Here is a 24,105-nt window from a genome sequence, read left to right on the forward strand (position 1 = left end):
TAATCATTTGCGTACAACAGTTACTGGCTATTAAGTTTCAATGTTGCAGTCAATTTTACTGTGCCTGTTACCACATATGACCCACATTGATTTCTAGCCAAAACATGCTGTGAAAAAGGAATAGCATGCTATGAACAAATGTGCTTCATGTTGTATAACACAGACAACTATTAATAGTAGTTAAGGAACTGGACTTGCAATTTGGTGTAATGGGATTCAGATCCCTGTCTGCGTTTCGAATTTAGGTTTCCTATGGTTTCACTTAAATAGTTAAGATTAATGCCACAATGCTTTCTTTGAAAAAGATACTGCTGATTTCTTTCCTCATCCTTATCCATTCCACACTTGTGTTCCATTTCTAGTGCTTTCTTTGTTGGTGGGTCTCAGTGGGTTTTAATAATTGATCTTCCTTCCTCTCCTCTACAGAAAAAAATATTGATTGCACTTGGTGTCAAACATTGGGTCTCTCTATATGAAAGACCTGGATCCTTACATCTCACAGACACTGTCTGCAGACTTCTTCATTCAGATACAGTTGCAGTATATGTACACTTAATAGAGAGGCAAAAAAGGTTGAGTTTTCTTTGGATGGTTCTGCTAATTTAACAGAACTGTTTTTGCATAATAATCAAATATTATTATCTCTTTTGTATATCCCATTTTTATGTGTTTGGTATCTACATTAAGTAATATAATTTAGTTGTCAAAGCTACCAAATCCTAATTTGATGCAAGGTCATAAATGTACAATAAAAGGCAGAGCACAATAGCAATTTACTGCAAGTAGCCCTCATTTAGTGGTGATAAATGGACCTTCAAAATATTTTTTTTCTTTGGATCAGTTTTTACACTGATGGATCTAAGTGGGGGTACATTATCTGATGCTCAGTTACATTTTCCAAATTTTACCTCAAGAAACAGCTCCCAGAGCAACTTTCTGTCTACCATGGAGAATTTTTTGCTATCTTGATGGCACTGGAGCATAAGGGATGATATTGTAGCAAGAAATTTCTCATCTGCTCTGAGTCTGCAAGTTCCTTCTTTACATAAATTTTGGACAGTTGTATCCAACAGATAGAGTGGACTAGGAGAAGGAGATAATTATCTACTGTGTGCCAGGCACTTAGGAATTAGGGAAAATGAACTTGCTGGTGTGGCCATAAAGGAGGCTTGCTCTCACCGACCAGCTTGTTGTTTTATCCTGCAAGTACTTTCTAAATATGTAACAAGGGAAGCCATGTGTTTATGGGAGCCTCAGTGACTGGAAGTGAGGAGTAATAAATAAGTTGTTGTTTGGGAAATCTACAATGTGACCATGGCTTACCTCCTTTCAGCCATGGCAAGCAGAAAAAGTAGGCCTTACATAGCTAAGAATGGGGCATTGTCGCAGTAATCTGTGCCATTTTTAACCTATGCCAAATGGACTTATCAGTGTGTGAAACCATATTTTATTTGAGTGTGTTTTATCTTCTGTCCTGCATACCGCTCTGTATCTTCCACATGGCCCATCTACTATCCTCAATGGCAATGAGGTGAATGTGGTAGAGGTTTTGTGTGTTGTCTGTGCTCCTCCCCAAAACACTGGGAGAGAGATTTGGGTGCATGGCTTTGTCACCCATTGCTATTAAATGGTCACTTGGCAACGGTAATCTGTGACACTTTTAAGTTTATTTGTCCTGTTATTTTATAATGGGTTGTGTCGACAATTATCCTTCATTATTTTTATCTGTGTTTTGTGTTACTGCATTTTTTGACCTTCTTTAGTCAGTTTTTTATAGAAGAGTGCTGATAACTCAGTAGTTCAGCATTCTAAAACCACAGCCATCATCATCTCCTTCGGTTAAAAGTCGTCAGATATTTTAATTTTTCCTGATGTATTGTTGCTAGATTACAGTCTTTCCTTTCAAAATGTAGCACTATGACGGGAAAACAGAAAAATAAGTTGACAGTTCAGCCTGTTGCAACATGGATCTATTTCAGCAGAAGGGTAATTTCTTAAAAAGCAAAGAATTAGGTGGAATCGATTCTGTTTCTCCATATCAGATGGATTTAGTTGTATAGTGTAAATTTCTGTCCTCTCTTTACACAATTGTTCTAAATAATAGGTATTTCACATATTTAGATTTCCTTATTTGATTTTACTGAAACCATAATATTTTATTTGTGTTATAAAATTAACCAAGATGTGGCCAGTGCTTTACACTGAAAATCCTGTTTACTTGAACTTCTTGGATGCATTATGTATTACAATTTAGTAACTCAATTTATTTTTTAGGATATTAGGCGCCACTTGCGAGAAAAACGACCACCACAGCCTTCGTATGATGTCAGTAATGAGGATGAGGATGACAGTGAGACTCAGAACAAAGAGGATACTACCACAGAGAAGGATGATAATGATTATGGATTGCCAGCCATTCATATTCAATACGGGGAAGGTGCAAGTGTAAAGAAAGAAAACAACAACAGTAAACCTGCAGCAAGGCACAAACATCACCATGGACGAGGCAAGAAAAAACAGAAGCCAGTAACAGAGGCCTCTACTCTAAAATCACCTGTAGAACATAACATAGAGTCTGAGAGTGGTTCAGAAAGTGAGTCTCCTGGTGAATCACCATTTGATGAAAATTTATTTGATGAGAATGTTAAAGAAAATGAAAATTCTCCAGGCATATCACCCAACACACTCACGACTCACAGTCATGAATCAGCAGAGTTAAATTTTACATCTGAGAAGTTTAATACTATATCTCAGTTTGCATTTGACCTGTCATCGCACAGAGATGTTGAAAACAGGTCAATACCAGCTTTACCAGAAGCTGAAATTCCATCACCTACAAAAGTTGATAACCCTTATAAGACTGACACTGTGGTTAATAATTCCACTGGAAAGAATGTAAGCACAACAAAGGTAAGTTTATAGATTCAGTGTCATTCTCTGTAATTACAGAAATATAATTTAGATACTTTAAAACACAAAGAACATAACTGAAGCACTTTATAGTTTTTAATATTCTTAATGGATAAGTAATTTCTGCCATAGTACATGAATTACAGAATTATTAATCTAGCTTTAACTATCATTACATACTCCCCTGTTATGAGCTGATCAGAAAATTTGTTTTAATACATTCTGCTGTGTTTAAGCTATGAAAGGCTAAATGAAGACTAAAATGTCACAGCAGTTTTGCATGTCACAGTAGTTAATTCACACTGTAATAAATTGTTTTGGAAAAAATGGGATGAGAGTCAGAAAATAATGTATCTCAGTTTCTATACTGCCAACTCACAATTCTGCCCTTAGCTTGTCTCACAAAATTGCTAACTTCTGCAATGGTTTAATTAAATTGGGCATTATGAGAAATTAGTTTCTTTCTGAGTGTATTACTTATGCATCTTAAACCGAGTTCCCTACGTCTGAATGAAAGTCTCATTAGTTTAAATCTGATACGCAAAGGAGCAAAAGGATAATTTACAATGTTATTACTGCATGTTGACAAATTACTGAAACTGTCAATAGTTTTTCTATACCAACTGTTGTATGTTCAACAAGACTTCTTTAATAGACTATCGTGTTTCATAACTTTTGAAAGCACTGTTATCTAGAAGTTACTTAAAAAGTTTTTTGGTCTTTGCATACATTAGGTAGCTAAATAAACTCTAAGGGGGAGAGGGGAGGAGGGGGGGGGGAATAAAAAATTATACAAAAAAAAGCAGATGATGCTCCATGAAGGAATTACCTGACTGGAATGTAAATCGGTAGATGTGATGTACAAGTACAGACAAACGATGACTACAATTTAAGAAAAACTGGATCATTTATTCAAGAGAAAGAGCTTCACAAATTGGGCAAAACAGTAATGTGTCGATCCATCTCTGGCCCTTATGCAATAGCATTGATTGATAGAGTTGTTGGACGTCCTCCTGAGATATGTCATTCCAAATTCTGTCCAATTGGTGTGTTAGCTTGTCAAACCTCCGAACTATCGGAGAGCCCTGCCCATAATGCTCCAAATGTTCTCAACTGGGGAGACATGCAGCGAACTTGCTGGCCAAGGTAGGGTTTCACAAGCATGAAAACTATCAGTAGAAAGTCTCACCATGGGCAGGCGGGCATTATCTTGCTAAAATGTTAAGCCCAGGATGGAATGCCATGGAGGGAATGGAATGGCCATAGAATATTGTTGACAAACTGCTGTGCTGTAGGGGTGCCATGGATGACAACCAAAGGGTTCTGCTTTGAAAAATGGCACCCCAGGCCATCAATCCCGGATGTCAGGTGACAATCAGGTTGGTATCCCACTGCTGTCTGTGGCATCTCCAGATATGTCTTCTGTAGTGTCGGCAGACTTGCCAACACTACGCACACTAATTGAAAGAGGCGGCCAAGATGCACGCGCTAACTCACGAAGGATGGAGTGAGGTCTGAAACAGGAGACTTAATGAATGTGATAAAGAAAATACGTATCTTTGGAATATACTTAACTTTTAATACATCCTTGTATACATCGTTCTTGATGAGACATCTGGAGATTGTGGCGATACAAGTGACTCTTTATATACAAGCTATTTAAGGCTAATGGCGCCTTGCTAAGTCATAGCCATTAACTTAGCTGAAGGCTATTCTAACTGTCTCTCGGAAAATGAGAGAAATGGCTTCGTCCGTATAGTCGCTAGCAACGTCGTCGTACAACTGGGGCGAGTTCTCGTACGTCTCTCGAGACCTGCCGTGTGGTGGCGCTCGGTCTGCGATCACACAGTGGCAACACGCGGGTCCGACATGTACTAATGGACCGCGGCCGATTTAAGCTACCACCTAGCAAGTGTGGTGTCTGGCAGTGACACCACATCTTCGCTGGTCATAGGGGTTCAGTTCGAAGCAGGACTCATCACTGAATACAATTCTAGTCCACTCAACAAGATTCCAGGCCAAAGACATGTCTGGAGACATCCCTTACAGTGGAAGGTTACTGACCTGACTGTTGCTCGCCATGCAGCCCAGTAGTTAGAAGTGATGGTTTGGGGTGCCATCTCTTTTTATAGCAGAATGTCGTTGGCTGGCAGCTGTGGTACCCTTACATCACAGGTACACTGACAATATTCTAAGCCTTGTTTTGTTGCCATTCATGAGAAGCCATCCTGGGATTACATTTCAGCAAGATAATGTCCTCCTACACATGCTTGTCTTCATGCTTGCCAAACCTTACCTTGGCCAGCAAGGTCGCTGGATTTCTTGCCAATTGAAAAAAAAATTGCAGCATTATGGGCAGGGCCTTCCAATAGCTCAGAATTTTGATGAGCAAATGTGCCAATTGGAAAGAATTTGGAACAATATCCCTCAGGAGGACATCCAGCAACTCTATCGATCAGTGCCATGCTGCTTGCATGAAGACCAGAGGTTGACCAACACATTACTAACTTGCTTAATTTGTGAAGCTCTTTCTCTAGAATAAATCATCCAATTTTTCTGAAATCATAATAATTTGCTTTTCCTTAGATGTACATCACATCTACTGATTTCCATCTCAGTCACATAATTCCTTCATTGTGTTTCATTTTTTTGTTTTACAGTCATTTTTCTGACGCCAGGAGTGGAGAGGAACTTGTGAAAATATCCATGTTATTTATTAGCATCAGCACAAATGCTGTCCACAGTTATAGGCTTTAGTTTATGTAATAAGCCAGTCACTGTCCTACCTGCTCCCTTAGATGTCACTAAGCTGTTATCAAGTACGTAACAGTTATTTTAACATACCTAACATGTATAGTGCTTGTGATGTCATTCCTTCCCCCCACCATTCAACTGTCTCTCAGAGGAGTCTCCTTTTGTGAAACAAAACTCTTACCTCTACAAAAATACCACATGTGGCATCTGCTCTGACACTCACCTACCACTGTCATATCCAGATTGCCTCTGTTAAATGGTGAGTCATTATCTTCAATCATGTAATTCCTTGTACTTCATCCAGGATTTTCCAGTAGGGCTTTAATATGAATTGCTACTTTACTGTCAGCATCACATTCAGCTTTCTTTGCCTTCTCTCCCACATTTAGGTTGACACATTTGTTTATTATAATAGTTTTCCAGGTTACTTTTTCCTTAAGCTGTTCTAGTTCCATCCACGTTTCTTTTGCCTCATGTCTTGGGATATTTCTTCATGTTTATTTTTATTTATCACTCTCTGACAAGCTACTCTACTAGTGAACCAAAAGTTCAAATTAAATAAAAACAGTTATTTTATTTATCTTTCTCTTTGTTTGGAGTCTCTCCTTAATAAATCACTAATTGCTCTATACTGTTTGTAAAAGAAAAAAAATTGTATTACTACAATATCAATTGTTGTCCACTTACTCATCTCTTAGTTGCAACATAATGAATGATGATTAATGTCACTGAGACTGGTATTATCATTTTTATAGTTGATCTCCACTTTACGCATTTCTGTAAGAGCTACGCATTTTGGTGTTGATAGACTAAAATCTGAACAACCATTAACTGTTAAGTAATAGTATTAACATCAAGTAATACAACACAACATACACACTTATTCTAAACAATGAATGGTTGTCTTTCCTCTAAGACTATAAATGAGGCAGGAAAATGGTTTAGGGATAATGCTTTGGTTATAAATAAAAAAAAACACTATTTATGAATATCAGTAATATTAGAAGTAAAACTAGAAGAACATAAAAGCTGAGTTAGGGAACTAAGCTGTTAACACAAGCTCCATACACAAAATCTCTATGCATATGGGTGGATGAGCACTTGAGATGGGATAGAATATTGAAAGGAGTTCCCTGTAGAGAGCCAAGCAGGGAAATATTGAAAGAATTAAAACTAATGATACTTCTGAGCTTGTACATTCATGAATGTGTGTGCTTTCTGAAAATCCAACAGGAATTGTCAACACTGAACAATCAGCAGTTCATAACTACAAGACCCAGAGACGATTTTCACAGACACTCATAAAAAAGTTCATTACCAAAAAAGTGTACGTTGTCAATCCAAAACACTCTTTAATGCATTTCCCACTACAATAAATAAAACAAAAAGAATTTCATAAATCCAAAGTTGAGATAAAACAAATTTTAATAAAATGCAACTTTTATAACATTGAAGAGTACATGAATGTGTAAAAGTAAAATTGTTTACATGTACTGCTGTCAGATGATTGTATTTAAATGGAAGTTAGTAAACAACTTAAATATAAGTAATTTTACTGTAACTGGCCTTGGCTATGAACTGACTACATCCATACGATGTATATTGTTAGTAGGTGAATAGAGAGAGTGAACTGAACTGAGTTGAATTATATACATTCCATCTACAGTGTTCCATTATTGTATCAATTTTGTCTTCTGTATTTTCAGAGTACAGCAAGTGCTGGACGTAGTAATACCCCAGTTTCTCACCCTTCCCAGTCAAGACATCAAGTATTCAGTGGTAGACCAACATATGTTATGACACACAACAAGGAAAAGCACAAATGTTTCTGTGAACCCGAAGGGTAAGCATGACGTTTAGTTCAATGAAAGTTATGCCATACTCTTAATACACAGAGTTGTGACACCCCTTCTTACTTTTATACCCACTGTGGTAGCAATACATCAAGCAAGTGGAACTATTGACTGCAATGTCTGGTAAACAGGAATCATATTGTTTATATTGGTTTTTATTATGGTTTTTACAAACAGGAGCATGCATAGTGCAATAAATTATAGAAACATGTTGATCACTTCTAGGTTCCCAGAAAACCTTAAGAGGTCATCAGATTTGAGAAACCTAATGTGAAACAGTGATAGTCAGTGTAAGCTAATTAGCTGCAAAAGCACAAAGTTTTTTATGTTTGATATGTACAACTTGTCAGTTTGCTCCACCTGCCTTTTAAGAATATAACAACATAAACATTGATTACAATAGTTTTTTTCCTGTTGTGGTGTTAATTTGACATTGTTTACTGCCCTTTTTTGTTTCTAGAATAGGATATTTTGCTATTATAGGTTTGACTTCATTTTGGTTTTGCTACACACTGTCCACAGTTCCATTGATTTATAACTGTCATCATATTTTGTCATGTTTACTATTTTCTTCAGTCTCTCTTTCTAACATATGTCTTTGAATGAGTTTATCATTTTGCACATGTATGTTTTTTGTTCTCCCCCCCCCCCCCCCACCCCCACCCTACACACACACACACACACACACAAGTAAATAATTCGTACAGTTCTCCGTTTCTCTCTGTGTTACAAGTTGATATCTATTTACTAAGCCACTTAACTGTTGCTTGAAATCTATGTTAAATATAGGCTATGTCTTGATTCAATGATGGCATTGGTGATATAGAAAAATTTGCAGATTTTGATTAATTGCTTGGTAGTTATTGGCATAAAGTGTGCATTTAAGTGGAATATAATGTAATCAGTGTAGCGTTACAAATGTTTCAGTATAGTTGGAAGCACTTCATGTCAGTGAATAAAAATATAGACAAAAGTCATAATTTTGGCAACAGGCATCTCAGTGACTGAAACAGAAAACAAAATGTATTGTTGTGAATCACAGTAGAGCAGCAATTAGCAGTCTAACAACACTTTATTACATAGTCACAGAACATACAATATAACAAGTCAAAGATACATTGTCCTAAGGGTAAACAAACAGTCTCTCACTTGCGAGAAGTACATCACTCTGTGACATCCTCCCCACCCTGGTCGACCTCCAAAGGTACGGCCAGCTGCACAGGACGACTAATGATGTGACCTTCTGGTGTCTGGAGTATTATCGTCCTTACCCTGCCGTCTCTTCCTGGTAGTACCTTTTCTATCCTGGCCTTCTTCCACATATGTCGCGGATGAAGGTCCTCTTGGATCAGCACGATGTCGCCAGGGCGAAAGGGGATGACTCGTCCCGATGGGCGTTTAACTTCATGGTAGTTCCGGAGCTCCAATAGGTATTCTTTAACCCAACGGTTCCAAAAACTGTCACAGAGTTGCTGTCTCAGTCGGAATTCCTTTGTTAAATTCGTGCTCGCTGAAGGCTCTGGTCCCATCGGAATAGTCATAAGTTTTTCTCCCGTCAGAAAATGGGATGGTGTGAGTGCATCACAATCATCTCCTGGTGTGATGGGCCTGGAGTTCACCGCGGCTTCAATACTGATCAAGGTGGTGTTCAGTTGTTCCTCAGTGAGCTTTGCGAGTCCCAGTACCTTCCGTAAGCAACGCTTTATTGTGCCCACCATTCTTTCCCACCATCCTCCCCACCAAGCCGCACGGGAGACAATGAATTTCCAAGTAATACTGTGGTGGGCGAGGAACTGATAAGATTTTGTGGTGGTTAATGCCTTCCAAAGTTGGGCTAGTTCCATATTCGAGGCGTGGAATGTTTTCGCGTTATCTGTATATATCGTGTGAGGTAGTCCGCGTCTTCCGGCGAATCGCTGAAGTGCCATAAGAAACTTGTCCGTTGACAAGTCTGTACAGAGTTCGATGTGTACAGCTCATGTGGTAGCACATGTGAAAAGAGTGATATATGAATTGTGCGTTTCCTTCCCCACTTTGATTAATAGTGGGCCAGCAAAGTCTATTCCGGTTACAGCAAATGGTTTGGCAGGTGAAACTCGTTCAGGTGGCAGCGGTGCTTCGATCTGTTGCCCTCGTGAATTCTTCAAGATCTTGCATGCGAGGCATGAGTATAGGATTCTTTTGATGGCCTGACGAGCTCTAAGGATCCAAAATTCGGTTCGCAGTTCGGATAGTACAGAACGAACACCAAAGTGATGAAGGCGGATGTGTGTCTCTCGAATAACCAATTGTGTGAAGCGGTGGGAACCGTCAAGGAGTACAGGATGTTTTTGTTCCCTATTTAGGCTAGTGCACTGCAGTCGACCTCCTAGACGTATCAGTCCATCTTCTAGGGAAGGATTGTATCGTGCGATTTTTGACTCTCTTGGCAGTGGTAAGTTATTCTGAAGTGCATGTAATTCGTTGGGGAAGGAATCTCTCTGGCCCACTCGAATCCAATATATTTTGGCAGCTGATAATTCGGTGGCTGTAAGTTCTCCTGAAGATTTATTCTTCTGACGAATGTTGTGTAGGAAACGGAGAGTCCATGCTGTGATACGAATGAGCTTCCAGTATAAGCTGAATTTAAGTAAGTTCAAAAGGCTGGTTGGCGTAGATATCGACAAAACTTGGCTCTGTGTTTTCTTCCTCTTTTCTTCGGGAGGAAGTCGTACCATTGTTGGAGTATCGTTGTTTGGCCAGCATTCAGGAGGGCGCGTAAGCCAAGGCGGCCCATGCCACCAAATATCCAGAAAATTCATTTGGTAGCTGAGGAGTCCATGTGAGAGGTGGTCAGCAGGATTGTCTGGTCCTGGGCAGTGTTTCCATTGCGTGGGAGTCGTGTGTGTTTGTACCTCAGTTACACGATTACAAACGAAGGTCTTCCATCTGTTAGGATCACAGCGAATCCAACTTAGTGTTATTGTAGAATCCGTCCACAGTATCACACGGGCAATTTTAAAGTCTGTTGCACGGCAAAAGTAACACAATAGTCTGGTCCCAACTACTGCTGCTAAAAGTTCGAGTCGAGGCAATGTCACCTTCTTAATAGGAGCAAGTCTGTTCTTGCTACAGACTAAATGGGTTACGACGTCATCATCTAAGACAGTACGAATGTACAAAGCTGCTCCATATGCCTTTTCCGAGGCATCACAGAATACGTGCAGCTGAGAGTCTCTTCCATGAGCTGTAGCTATCCATCTAGGGACACGTATATGTGACAATGAAGGTAAGCTAGGTATCCAAGTGCGCCATCGTGCCCCTAAGTCCCAGGGCATAAGTTCATCCCAGCCAATTCCTCGGCACCATGTGTCCTGGAATAGCAATTACCCAACAAGAGAAACTGGGGAAAACAGTCCGAGTGGGTCATAGAATTTAGCCGTACATTGTAAAAGGAGTCGTTTGGTGGCTGGCTCTTCTGACGACCTTCTGATGATTTCGCTAGGATCGATACAGAAGTAGTCACCTGCGGTGTTCCAGTCTACACCTAAAACTTGAGTCTGGGTGTGGAGTTCTCGCCCTTCTGCCCTCCAGATAGTGTGGAGTTGTTCACAGTTGGTAGCCCATTTTGATAAGGGGAGACTGATCAATTTCATTAGGGTTACAAGTTCATAGTATATAGTTATCACCAAATTATCACCTTCTACTGAGATCACAAAATCGTCCATGTATGCAGTCTTGTTTATAAGTGGCGCTACGGTAGGAAATGCTGTCATACACTTGTCGGCAAGTTCTCTTAGTGTTGCAGAAAGTAAAAATGGGCTGCAGGTCAGGCCGAATGGGAGTCTGTTAAAACGGTATTCTGTTAGTTCGTCCGTCGTTTGAAGATTTCCTGTTTGATCCTGGCTAATCTTGAACCAGAAAAATCTGGTCAAGTCTTTGTCCTTTTCGTTCAAGGTTAATTGAAGGAAAGCTTGTGTGATGTCCGCGACGATAGCTGTAGAATATAATCTGAAATGCAGTAAAATTTCCAGAATCTCTGGTAATAGGTTCGGTCCTACTTCTAATACCTCATTCAGAGAAGGTGCATTGTTTTCGTGAGATGAGGCATCAAAGACTATTCTCCACTTAGTGGTTCCGTATTTCTCCTTCCTCACTGCATGACGAGGGAGATAATATAGCTCATTTCCTGAGAGTGGGGTGGGAGCGACCTCTACATGCCCCTTCGTAATGTAGTCTAGCGTAAGATCGAAATACATTTGCTTAAATGTCTCTTGACATTGAAATCTTTCCCTGAGGTGCTTGAATCGTTTTTCCGCGATAGGTCTGTTACTCGAAAGCACTTTATGTTGCATTTTGGGAAGTGTAACGACTGCTCGATGATCCTTTATAGAGAAAGATGCTCTAAACTCTTCAAGAAGTCTCATATCCTTGTTGTTCACAGGTAGATCCTGATCGGTAGTAATCCCTATAGTTTCCAAGTCCCAAAAGCATCTTAAATCGTTGTCAGAGTGCAGAGGAGATTGGTCAGTCTGAGCAAAATTTACCACGGTTGCATGCACACAGGCTTGTGACTTGTTACCACTAAGTATCCAGCCAAACAGAGAAGGAACTAACACTAAGGTTTCAGAGATGCGTATGGGCGAATTGTGCTTCACTATCTTCCAATAAAAATCGCCTCCTACAAGAATCTCTACGGGAAGATCTTCTGTTGAATCGGTTTTCGGATCTGCTAGCGTAATCTTATGGGCATCTGGTAAACTCTTTATATGGTGTGGAACTGAAGGCCGGTGAGAAATAACGTGAGTACTTTCGAAGGCAGTAAGTGGCACTGAAGAATTCTGCCAAAGCCCCTTCATATTAAACTGAACAAGCCTATGGTGGTGTGGGCGTGTAGGGTTTGATTCAAAGGAACAAACGGTTAGTTCTTGTCGGTCTACCGTTTGCAGTTTGAGATCATCAATCAGCGATTTTGCTATGAAGCTGGACTGACTACCTGCGTCCAGTAGACATCGCGTTGCCCTGCTCAATCCTGTAGGTCCTGAGATGCATACTTGAGCTGTCTGAAGGTACGTATATCCGTGAGGAGTGACAGATACCTTTCCCACGGAGGTAACTTTTGTCTGACCCGCAGGACCCCTAATATCCTTTCGTTCCTCACAAATGGACTTATGATGCAGTCTTTTACAGTTAACACACCGAGCCTTTTCTTTCTTTTTGCAATTTGACACTTTGTGGCCACGTTGAAGACAAAGAAAGCATCTGTTTGCTAGTTTCAATTTATCTATTCGATAATTAACGCGTAAGATCTTCTTACAGTCTTGCGCCCAATGACCACAGGATTCGCAAAAGATGCAGAATGGTTCCTTTACAGTGGTATCCTTCAGAGTCGATCTTTTAGATTTCGCGTGTACGTGAAGTGTGGACGCTGTGGGAAGGTTACTAGAAGTGCTTGAAAATTCACCGCGTATCTTCTGCGTGGTAAGCGCCCTGTCGACTTCCTCATTCAGAAACTCCATCAGTTGCAAAATGTCCCCTTCGGATATTCCTGTACGCTTGGTGTGAATTATCCAGCGGCGGCATATATCATCCGGAAAAGCGCGTAAAATTTTCGGCACGAGGACTCGACCGTATCCGTTCACGTCTTCCCCAAGTGCCCGGAGAGCTTGAATACGTCGCTGGCATTCAATGAATGTTGAATTAAGTTCCTCTGGGGTGGACAGCTTAATTGGTTTTATGGCTTCGAGATAATCTAAGTGGGCTTGAATTATTCGATCCTTGTTGCCATAACGCGCTCGGAGAATCCTCTTCGTTTCTGCGTACGTCTCGGCCGTCACCGCAATACCGTCCACTAAATGCTTTGGTTCTCCTGAGAGATAGCCGCAAAGAAAAATGTGTTTATTAATTGTAGTTACCGTCGGATCTTTGTCAACCGACTGCTCAAACTGCTCCCAGAATCGCGCCCATGTCTCAATATCGCCTGAAAAAGGCTCAAGTTTGATCGGCGGAAGTTTTACTGAAGCTGTGGGAACACTCATTGTCGCAGGAGAGCTTCTGTAAAGTTTGGAAGGTAGGAGACGAGGTACTGGCAGAAGTAAAGCTGTGAGGACCGGGCGTGAGTCGTGCTTCGGTAGCTCAGATGGTAGAGCACTTGCCCGCGAAAGGCAAAGGTCCCGAGTTCGAGTCTCGGTCGGGCACACAGTTTTAATCTGCCAGGAAGTTTCATATCAGCGCACGCACCGCTGCAGAGTGAAAATCTCATTCTGGACTCATTGTTACAGATTGTGCCGGCGGATTGTCGGGAATCTTTATGTCTGCTACCGATTTCGCAAGCTGTTTCTCTCTTTCGTGAGACAATCAGGAAATTGTGAGTTTCGCGGTGTCTATATAATCTTCGCATTTAGGAACATCTTCTTCGTATTCGCCATCGTCTAACAACTCGTGAATATCCTCATCTAATTTAACGAGGCGGTCCAGAACGCTTCCCAATCTGTCATTGTAATATTTATAATCCGCGATTTCCGATGTGTCGGGCAACCTTGCAACTTCCGCCACGAGTCGCGTAATGTTTGCTCTTTCTCTCATACGTTTTCTCTTTAGAGAGTGTAATTGCGCTTCTGGTTTGTGGTCTGGCACGTCCATTCCGTCCGATTACTCGAAAGTTTAAAGCAGTGTCGGCTAGCGATCAGCTGGTCCTAGTAAGGCGTTATCTTTGGATCGCTAGTCGAAGTAGTTCAATTGATGGTCGCTAGATGGCAGCACTAGTCATAAACAATCTACAGGTGTAGCGTAGGATCTGATAATTCATTAAAGCGCTAATCGAACAGCTACAATAGCAGTACACAGCGGCACTAATGTAATCAGTTGCCTTTACAAATGGCACTACAAAACATGTTGCGTGATAATTCAATTGAACTTAGCTGTGTATGATGGTGGTTGTTGTCGAAGAGCTTGTTGCGTGGTGTAACAAATCGCTGCAGTAAACCCCGTCGTAGTATTGCCACGTGACGTGCGTCCAGAATTCGGTTCACTACGTCAATCGTGGAATTGTCTCAGGCAAAGTCTATTCCCGGGTTTCGGCACCAAAATTCTTATGTCGTGAATCACAGTAGAGCAGTGATTAGCAGTCTAACAACACTTTATTACATAGTCACAGAACATACAATATAACAAGTCAAAGATACATTGTCCTAAGAGTAAACAAACAGTCTCTCACTTGCGAGAAGTACATCACTCTGTGACATGTATATTGTTGTTCCTTTTCAGAGATGTGAGTACATATCCATGTGGGTACAACTGCATATTTATATTCTGATCATTTCAGCAGTTTAAATTGTAGTTACATTTAATCTTGCAAGCATGTCTTAATGCAAACATTGCAGCTTATGTGATCTAATTAATAAGATTTATCTCTATTCACACTTATTTGGGTATCATCTATGTTAAACTGACACTTGCGAGGGAAAAATTAAATCAAATTTTCGTAATTAATGTTGAAAACAGATGAAAAACAAACATTTTTCAGATTAAAATGCAGTCTTGGTTGCAGAGGTTTTTATTTTCAAGTTTCAGTGGTAGGCACCTTCACATTATAGAAACTGGTCATGGTGCACGCCATTTGTAAAATGATTACATGATGCAAATACATCAACGAAATGTGATTGCAATTTCAAAAAGTTGGAACTCCGCAGTGCCTGTCAGCTGGGTTCCTTACTCACTGCCATGCATAAAGGACACCGTACAAGTTAGGAACAGCTGCACAGCAGAGCTTCATGGAGCAGGAGCACAACATGTATGTGCTGCTGACAAACATAGAATGTTGAAAAGTATGGTAATTGGGACTCGAGTGCAAGAAGTACAGTAAAATCAGAAAGATGATGAAGGCTTGTCTGTTACATTAACCACTGCACAGCACCATATACACATACAGAACATACATACCCTTATAAATCACAATGTACATAATTTCTAAAATAACAGTGTGAGGCTCATTGTCAGCAAGGCCACTCATACATTGTGTGCTCCTGCTCCATGAAGCTCTGCTGTGCACCTCTTCCTAACTTGTTGGCATCCTTGATGCGTAGAAACAAGTAAGGATACCAGATGACAGTCTTTGAGGATTTTCAACTTTTGGACATCCCAATCACATTTTGCTGATGTATTCGCATCATGTACCCATTTTATGAACAGCATGCACCACGACCAGTTTCTATAATCTGATGGTGCCTACCACAGGTAAAATGCATCACTGAAATTTGGAAATAAAAACCTCCACAACCAAGATAGTATTTTTAACTCAAATTTTACAATGGTTGGTGTATCAGTCGAGGTGATGGAATGGAAGAAATTTTATAAGATTATTTTCATGGAATATGTGATGTTAAGAGAGGGCCTGCTTTCTCGCTGCTTGGACCCGTGAAATGGTTACAACTTTCACACCAGTGGGAATCACAAGTGTCATTAGAATGTAATTACGTGCATTTTAATATAGCTCCTCCAGACTACAGTCATGTATATAACTGCAACTGTGCTGCAGATTAACTAACGTAATCATATTAAGCACTTTTGTTATGATGAGGAATATATTGAATTTTTAAATAACACTTATCTGATGAAACTGGTTCATTTTCTAGCGTTCGCAGGAGGTTCAGTTCATATTTTCAAAAGTACAGAATGAAAGTCTGATTTTGAGCTCATGAAATCTTGTATTGACTCAGTCTTCCAAGAAATATTCATACAAATTTAATTGTCTCAATAAATTATTTGCACATTTTCACAACAGCTAACGACTTTCTTGAACTGTTAAGAAACAACACTTGCTTGGTCTTGCACTGACCCTTATATGAGGGTCATTCCATAAGTCATGGCAACTATGGTATGTGGCATGAACATGTGGCAATCTCCTTAACTGCAGTACATACATTCAAAAGCCCACAGCAAACATTACCAAAATCAACCAACAGATTGCTTCTGCATGCGAGAATGGCTCAGTATCAGCACCTGAAACATTCAGTGTGAGGTTGGCGTGTTACAGGATGGATCCTCCCCCACAACCCAACTCAGCAGACCGCAGTTCATGCGATCTCATTCCACAACTGAGAAAACCATTGTGTGTGAGGTGATTTGCAACATGGCGAATGTCCTCATTAGCATATCAGCAACAGGTGGCACACATGGATGGCAACACGAGTGGCGTTCAGTGCCTTTTCCATCATTGGCAATGCTGTGTGTATACACTGGGGGACTATTTTGAAGCACAGTGGTTGATTCTGATTCATTTTTGTTTCATTTGTACTCTAGCACAATAAATTTACACAGAGTTCCAATGTGTGTGTTACATTTCCACCTTTACCAAGGCCTCAAGTACCCTATTCTATGTTGGCATTCAGATACACACTGCCATACCAGTTCAATGCACATCATGGAATTCTCATGTTGTTGCATTATCAAAAGATATACCATATTTGCCATGACTTATGGAATGATCCTTGTATAAAAATGTAGCAATTCATGATGATAAATTCATTGTCAGCATTGATACTCTTGTATAGTTATAATGAAAACTCACATATTCACAAAAGCTTAAGTGTGACAATAATGTTTGTTCTCTTACACAATTGGTCTTTTATACAAAATTTCATAAAATGTGAATTTTAAATAATTGCTTCTAAAATTAGCAAATTTCTAATAAGTTACCTAATTATTTTGGTTACTAACTTTTATGGATTTTATGACTAAATTTTTTCATTCGAGTTGCTTAGTAGCTGCATTATGTTACACATTATTGTGTAAACTGTCTTTCTAAACTATAATTTCATTAAAAAAAAACCGGGTTACATAACCGAGTTATTATTCTCAAACAATGGAAAATATTGAATGGAATGTAACAATATTATGAAAAGGATTGCTGCTACTCACCATATAGCAGAGATGTTAAGTCACAGATAGGCACAACATAAAGACTGTCACAAAATAACCTATTGGCCAATGAGGCCTTTGTCAGTAATAGACACACACACACACACACACACACACACACACACACACACACAACCACAGTCTCTGGCAGCTGACGCCAGACTACGAACGATGCTGCGCTGCTGTTTGTAGTGTGGCTTCAGCTGCCAGAGACTGTAGTTCTTGTATTCTGCCCACTCATCTAGTATAGGGTGCCCAGAAAGCTGTTTTCTCAGATTGCTAGACAACAATTCAAGAAAATTAAGTTAAATTGACAATATTTAACTTTGTGTTCACAAATGTGTGTTGCAAACAAATGGTGACATGCAAATAAGCAATATCCTTTGGCATATACAATTTCAATGCAAGCAAAATAATACAGTTCATAAGTCATGGCTGTAGCATTTGTATGATGGCTGGTCTTCCATTCCACTGTGGCTAGAGGGTGCAGTGCTTAAATTCTCTTCATGTAGAGGCTGCTTCTGTCTTGGTTCATCCTAGAGAGGGGTTTGTCAGTGCCCTATTTGCTGACATCGTCTCACGGTCCTTTCTGCTCTTCCGTTCGTGATTGTCATTATGTCGGAACAGTGTTCACGACTGTCTGAACTGCGTTTGAGGGTGCATGCATGCGTGCTTTTCTTTTGTGTGTGTGTGTGTGTGTGTGTATGTGTGTGTGTTAAATTTCACTATTTTGTTTTAACTGAATATAAACTCATAAGTATATAATTCCAAATTACTGAGATTCATAATTTTGTTAAGGACATTGTCTGTTTAGCATCAGTATTCAGATAATCTGCATTTACTCCAAATAATATTAAATAATGAAAAATAAATGTGAAATATAGTCATATATAATGAAATACTCAAGACATACAGCAAAAACCATGTACTATTCTTATAGTAAATCTAAGGTTGTTACATTACATTCTATTTTCATTATCTCCTCTAATGCATGTAATATAAAAAAAATAAATAAAAAAAATTGCACGTTGAATTGGCCACCAGTGCCTTGATTGTCTTTTATTACTGTTACCAGCAACTGTTTCTCAGTGGTGGGCCCATTTTCAAGTGTTTATGCCCAAATAGGGAGCCATGTACTGATGGACTAGTGGTGCTGAACTGTCACCAGGCATTTACTACATCCAGATGTTTAGAGTTGATACTTGAAAGGGAATAAACACATGTATTAACAAACTTATTTAATTAGCATCTTGTAATTTGAAAAATGGACGTTGAGACCATTCTATTTTTTAGGCTTCTTCACTTTTACTTTTATTAATGGATAAAGAAGACATGCTATTTAAGATAATGTATTTGAGATAAATACATTTGTTAATTGTTCACTGTAATCAATTTAAGGAAACCACAGAAATCTAAACATGGATAGCTAGATGGGGATTTGAATCCTGCTCCTTCCGAAAACTAGTCTACTGTCATAACCACTGTATCAGCTCACTGAGCACCAATAGAGAGAGAAACTATTACCAAGAATACATTATCCATGTATTGACTTTCATCAGCTTTTTCATTACTTTGAGGTAGATGCTTACCTTGGTCTCCCAACTTGGTATCACGACTGGTGAATGAACTGCTGCTTAAGGTTTGGTTCCCTGTTATGTACGTGTATTACTGTATGCATTCTTACAATGTTGGTAACATCATGTAATCAATTTACTTCCTCCTAATGGAGTGGAGTTGTTGGGTGAATACTCTTTTTGTGTTACAATACAGCAATCAGTTCTGGTTGTAGTTCTTAAGGCAATTGTTGTGAAGTTTCAAGGAATAAAAGTGAGCAACAAATGAACTGAAAAATAAAATATACAGATGAGGCAATCCTCATAGTGCTCATAAACAGTAACTTTAACATTTATTCAGATTATGGCATTGACAAAGATTTCTCAGTGACTGTAAATCAAGTTGGACTCTCTTATCGGGTGAAATAGTGAATTCGATTTGTAAGAGAACACAACCATTTTAACCAATTTATAAATTTTTAGTATATCAGTACCAAACTGCGTATCACAATTTTAAAATATATTTTCCGATTGTAATTCACTGTCAAAATGTATTGAACATATATCAAATGCAATTATTCGAGCATCCCTGTGCATACTTGTATTACTGTAAATTTTGTGTAATATCTATCTTTAGTATTGGCATGAGTGACAACACCATGGATTCATATCTGTTGGCACGAATGTACTGATGCTAACTGACAGTGGCTCAATTACAAGCTGGGAAGTTGAACACCAGAAGAGGAAACAAATCTTGACATGCGAGTTAGTCTATGGAGGAACAGAGAGTCTGAATACCAACTAGTGAACAAACATGAAGGGAAACACAACACATGGCCAGTGCAAGCAAATGACAATCGAATGCACAGAGCACAGCACTGTGTGAGGCTAAGGTTAGGTCTGAGGGCATTGAAGTCAGTGCTAGAAGTGCCTGGCCTGCCCCACTGCCACCAGCAGGTAAACACATGGGTCAGCGGCTCTAACCATGCCATGCTTTGCAGGAGACCCCTTCCCCCACCTCCCAAGGCAGCTTTGAGTCCTATCCCACTGCGATACCCATGCCTTTGCCTCTGTCTCGACGTCTGCTCATGGGGATATTAAATCCCTCCTCTCTGAAAAGGCCACGGAGGACTGAAAATGGCCCCCTTCGTGCTGTGATCTTAATTGCAAAACCAGAGAGGGTGCAAGATTCCCTGGCAGCCGATTGACCACTGAAGGAGACAGCACTGATACAGCCTGCTCCACTGGAGAAGCAAGGAGATTGAGGATGCTGATGTAACAGTTGGTCTGCCAACAGGTGGGGGCGAGGACCACATCACTGGGAAGCAGGGAAATGAGTGCATTTACAGGCTCTTCAGTCAGCGGCAAAGAAGTGAGCCCCACTGGCATTGTATTCATGGTCAGAGGTAGGATGGCAGAGGGGCTGATAGCGGTACCAGTGGGGGAAGCACACTGCTGCAATTGGGAGCCTCTCATTGCACCACCACCATATCCAACACCATCACCCAGCTGGCTTGGAGATGGTAGCAATGAAGGTGAAACAGGCGATTTGAATGATGGATCAGCTGCTCCCAACTGACATCCACCACAAGCAACTGTCAATCTTTATGGCCAACCACAACACCAGCACCCACTCCTGCTGCCGCCAAAAGACCGAGCCCAAATCACAGCCCTGTGAGAAAAGCACAGCAGTCTATGGCATGTGACTTGGAGTGCAACAGATCCAAAAAGAATCCCGTGGTTGGTGCCCACACTAATGTTCCACTGGACCACACCCATTAACTCGTCTGTAGCCAAAAAACTTGACAAGGCATAATAGTGGGATGAGGCAGTCATAGACTTCTTCATTTGGGCCTTGAATACCCACAAGATGCGCTCTACCTCCGAGTTAGATGTCAGGTAGTACAGGACATTAGTCAGATGCTGGATACCATTGTGAATGCAAAAATCTTCAAATTTCTGCAAAACAAATATCCGACTGTTGCCAGAGAAAAAGGGTCTGTGGAGTGCTCTCTATAGCAAAAGTAACCAATAATGTATGGACCGTTGCCGTTGATGTTGTGGAGGACTGCTGGTGATCTACAGGAAATCTAACAATCCCTCAACCACTAACAACCACATGCTTCACAAAAATGGTCCACAAAATTAATGTGTACCCTGTTCCGAGATTGGCTTAGGGGAAAACTGATGTGGCGGCACAATCTGGTTCTTTGCACAGAGCACACAAGGTGTTCAGTGTTGCAATTGATCGCCTGCTAGGAGACATAATGACATGCCAAAACCTTCACATGAGTCATAACCCCACAACTTGACAGTATTGCTTCTCTCCGGTAAGGAGGAGGACCCCTGAACAATGTTGTACCGATCATGTTGGAGAAAAATAAAGAGTGCCATGCTGAATTCTCTTCCAAGAGTGCACTTGCGCCACCCTATATGGATAGCTGAAACAATTTTCCAGAAAAGTGGGTCAGCACCATTGGCAGCCATGACCTCTCACGCCAGCAAAGGAAAATCCAGGAAGGCACTGGAAGACCACCTGTGAGATTCTGCAAATGCTTCTATCACATGGAGCCCATGGTCGAGTGGTCACTGAGGTATTTCACACTACAGGGAATGTCTTGAATCAGCCGCTCCAAATAATGTTGATAAATTCCAGGTGCAGACGAGATTCCAAGACCAACAGGGGTGTTAAGCACTAAGAAACTTCAAGGGGCAGCACCGAGCAGCAACTGCAGGTACACATCACACAAGTCAATGTGTAAAAAGTACTGACCACTTCACCAACAACCCCTCCAGCTGCAGAATGGAATAAGAGTCTGTAACACATTTCGTATTGATCATCCATTTAAACTCACCACTAAGATGCAAAGTACTGTCAGGTTTCTGAGTCACCACCAGAGTGGTGGCCAACTGACTCAACAAAATAGGAGAAATGACAAAGAGGTTTTGCCAACACACCAACTCAGCCTTAAACTTATCACTCACAGTGAAGGAAGCAGGGTGGGGGTGACAAAATTTAGGGATTGCAGATGGGTTAAGGGAGACATATGCCTCAGATTAAGGAAGATGTGTGTCAAAATTTTCTGCCTGACCCACAGTATTCTCTTAACAGTTGATCTTATGAGCATAATAAGGAATGCACATCTTGGAAGAGAACTGACTAAATGTGCTTTTTCAACTATCTGGAAGCCAAAAACAGAAAAGCCATTAACCCAAAAATACTTTGAGCCAATGGTGAATCAACCACCAAGTTGCCATTCTACATTCTTATGATGTGCCAAGATGGAGAACTGCCTCCTTAAAGGAATACACTGTTTACTCTAAGACACAACTTGATGGAGTGGCCATTGCAATGCAGGGCAGTCCAAAAGCTGGTACATATCCATGTTAATGAGGCTGACGGATGCTCCTGTGTCTACCTCAAACTCAATCAGCTGCTCATCCATTACCACCAACAGCAGAATATGCTGGAGCAATATGTGGAGGATGTCTGAGACAGCCTCTGAGTTCAGGGAAAACATTGGGGCCTCAAACGACTGCCCCATGACTAACAAACTGACACAGACTATTGCCAAATATGATACTGCAGTGCCTATGTTATTCTAATTATGCTGCAAAGTTCCTTTGGACATGCGTGCAACTACAGCCATTATGAAATTCACTAACTTAATTCACAATTGTGAACAAGGACAACCGTCAACTGTAGAATGGAGTGACAACAATAAAAATCTGTGCCCGATCGGGACTTGAACCAGGATTTACCACTTATCGCGAGCGGTTGTCTAACCATCTGGCCATCCATGCACAGCTCATGGCCAGACCCAAACTTCCATATGTCATCAACCATGTGTCTATGATTTGTACTCATACATCCATCAGCTGTAGAATGGAATGATGACAATGAAACTCCATGCCCGACCTGGACTCGAACCCGGATTTCCCACTTATCGCAGAGCCAATGTTATTCTGATTATGATACAAAGTTCCTTTGGACATGTACACATGTCCAAAGGAATAGGCACTGCGGCAACTACAGCCATTATGAAATATATTAAATGAATTCAAAATTGCGAACAAGGACAACCATCAGCAATAGAATGGAATATTGTATTTATCTGCTGATACTGGGCAAGCGACTTTCAAGTACAATGTCTGACCTGTAAGGGAATATGCATAATGAATGTACAGATCATAGACGCATGGTTGACGACATATGGAAGTTTGGGTCTGGCCATGAATCATGCATGGATGGCGAGATGGTAAGGCGACCACTTGCAATAAGCGGGAAATCCGGGTTCGGGTCCCAGTTGGGCATGGATTTTCATTGTAATCACTCCATTCTACAGTTGATGGTTGTCCTTGTTCACAATTGTGAATTAATTTAATGTATTGCCAAATGGTCTGCTTTGTGGCAGACCCTGCTCATAGCCTCTACATCTGCACAATCCTGTCAAATGTGCACCAAATGTCAATAAGGGCAGGACCGTTGGCTTGCCCAGTGAGTGACAGGAGTGCGACATAAAGAATCTGAAAAATGTTGCACGTGTGGATTACCGTTCTTCAAATAATGTCTACTGAACTCAACAGGGCAAAGAGGGGCAGTGCTGTGGTGTTACTGTACTCTAATCATTAACAGCATCAACACACAGTAGCTCAGTGGTAGGAAAGGCAGCTTGGCTCACCCCATGGGGCACCATGTGTTGTGTACCATGCATGGCTAACTTTGCCACTAACCAATATTTGGAAAACATGTCCCTTGCTGCTGCTATAAGTTTGTGCAGTTCAGCAGTCTTAGAAACTTCAGCTAATGAGGGGGTCAGACAATGCTAGTTTGAACCCCGACTGTTACATCCCTAATCAGTGAGTCTGATAGTGCACTGGAGACATGTGTGCAAGAAACGTTGTAAGTCAGTGATATGTGCTACATACAGCTGGATGTGACAATTGTGGTGTTGGTTAAACTGCAACTGTACCGCCATGACATTAGTTTGATGGCCAAAATAACTGACAAAGACCATCAAAGGGAAGCTTCTCAGGCTAGGTAGAGGGCTTCAAATTCTGAACAATTTGGTGTAGACCCATGCTAGTGGATAATAACAAGGCAGCCTTTATCAACACGATCAACAATACACCTTACC

The 24,105-nt window shown here is 40.6% G+C and overlaps 1 protein-coding gene across 2 annotated transcripts in view; it reads left to right on the plus strand.

Annotated features, from left to right (window-relative positions):
* The window catches only part of LOC126236416 (extracellular sulfatase SULF-1 homolog), a 799,264-nt gene that overhangs the window by 732,759 nt on the left and 42,400 nt on the right, over positions 1-24,105 (plus strand). For both annotated transcript variants that reach the window (XM_049945711.1, XM_049945712.1), the window contains exons 16-17: positions 2,275-2,910; positions 7,371-7,507. In XM_049945711.1, the coding sequence (XP_049801668.1) occupies positions 2,275-2,910; positions 7,371-7,507 (773 nt within the window). The remainder of the gene's footprint in view (positions 1-2,274; positions 2,911-7,370; positions 7,508-24,105) is intronic.

The sequence above is a fragment of the Schistocerca nitens genome, chromosome 2 (genome assembly GCF_023898315.1).
Source record: "Schistocerca nitens isolate TAMUIC-IGC-003100 chromosome 2, iqSchNite1.1, whole genome shotgun sequence".
Lineage (NCBI taxonomy): Eukaryota > Metazoa > Arthropoda > Insecta > Orthoptera > Acrididae > Schistocerca > Schistocerca nitens.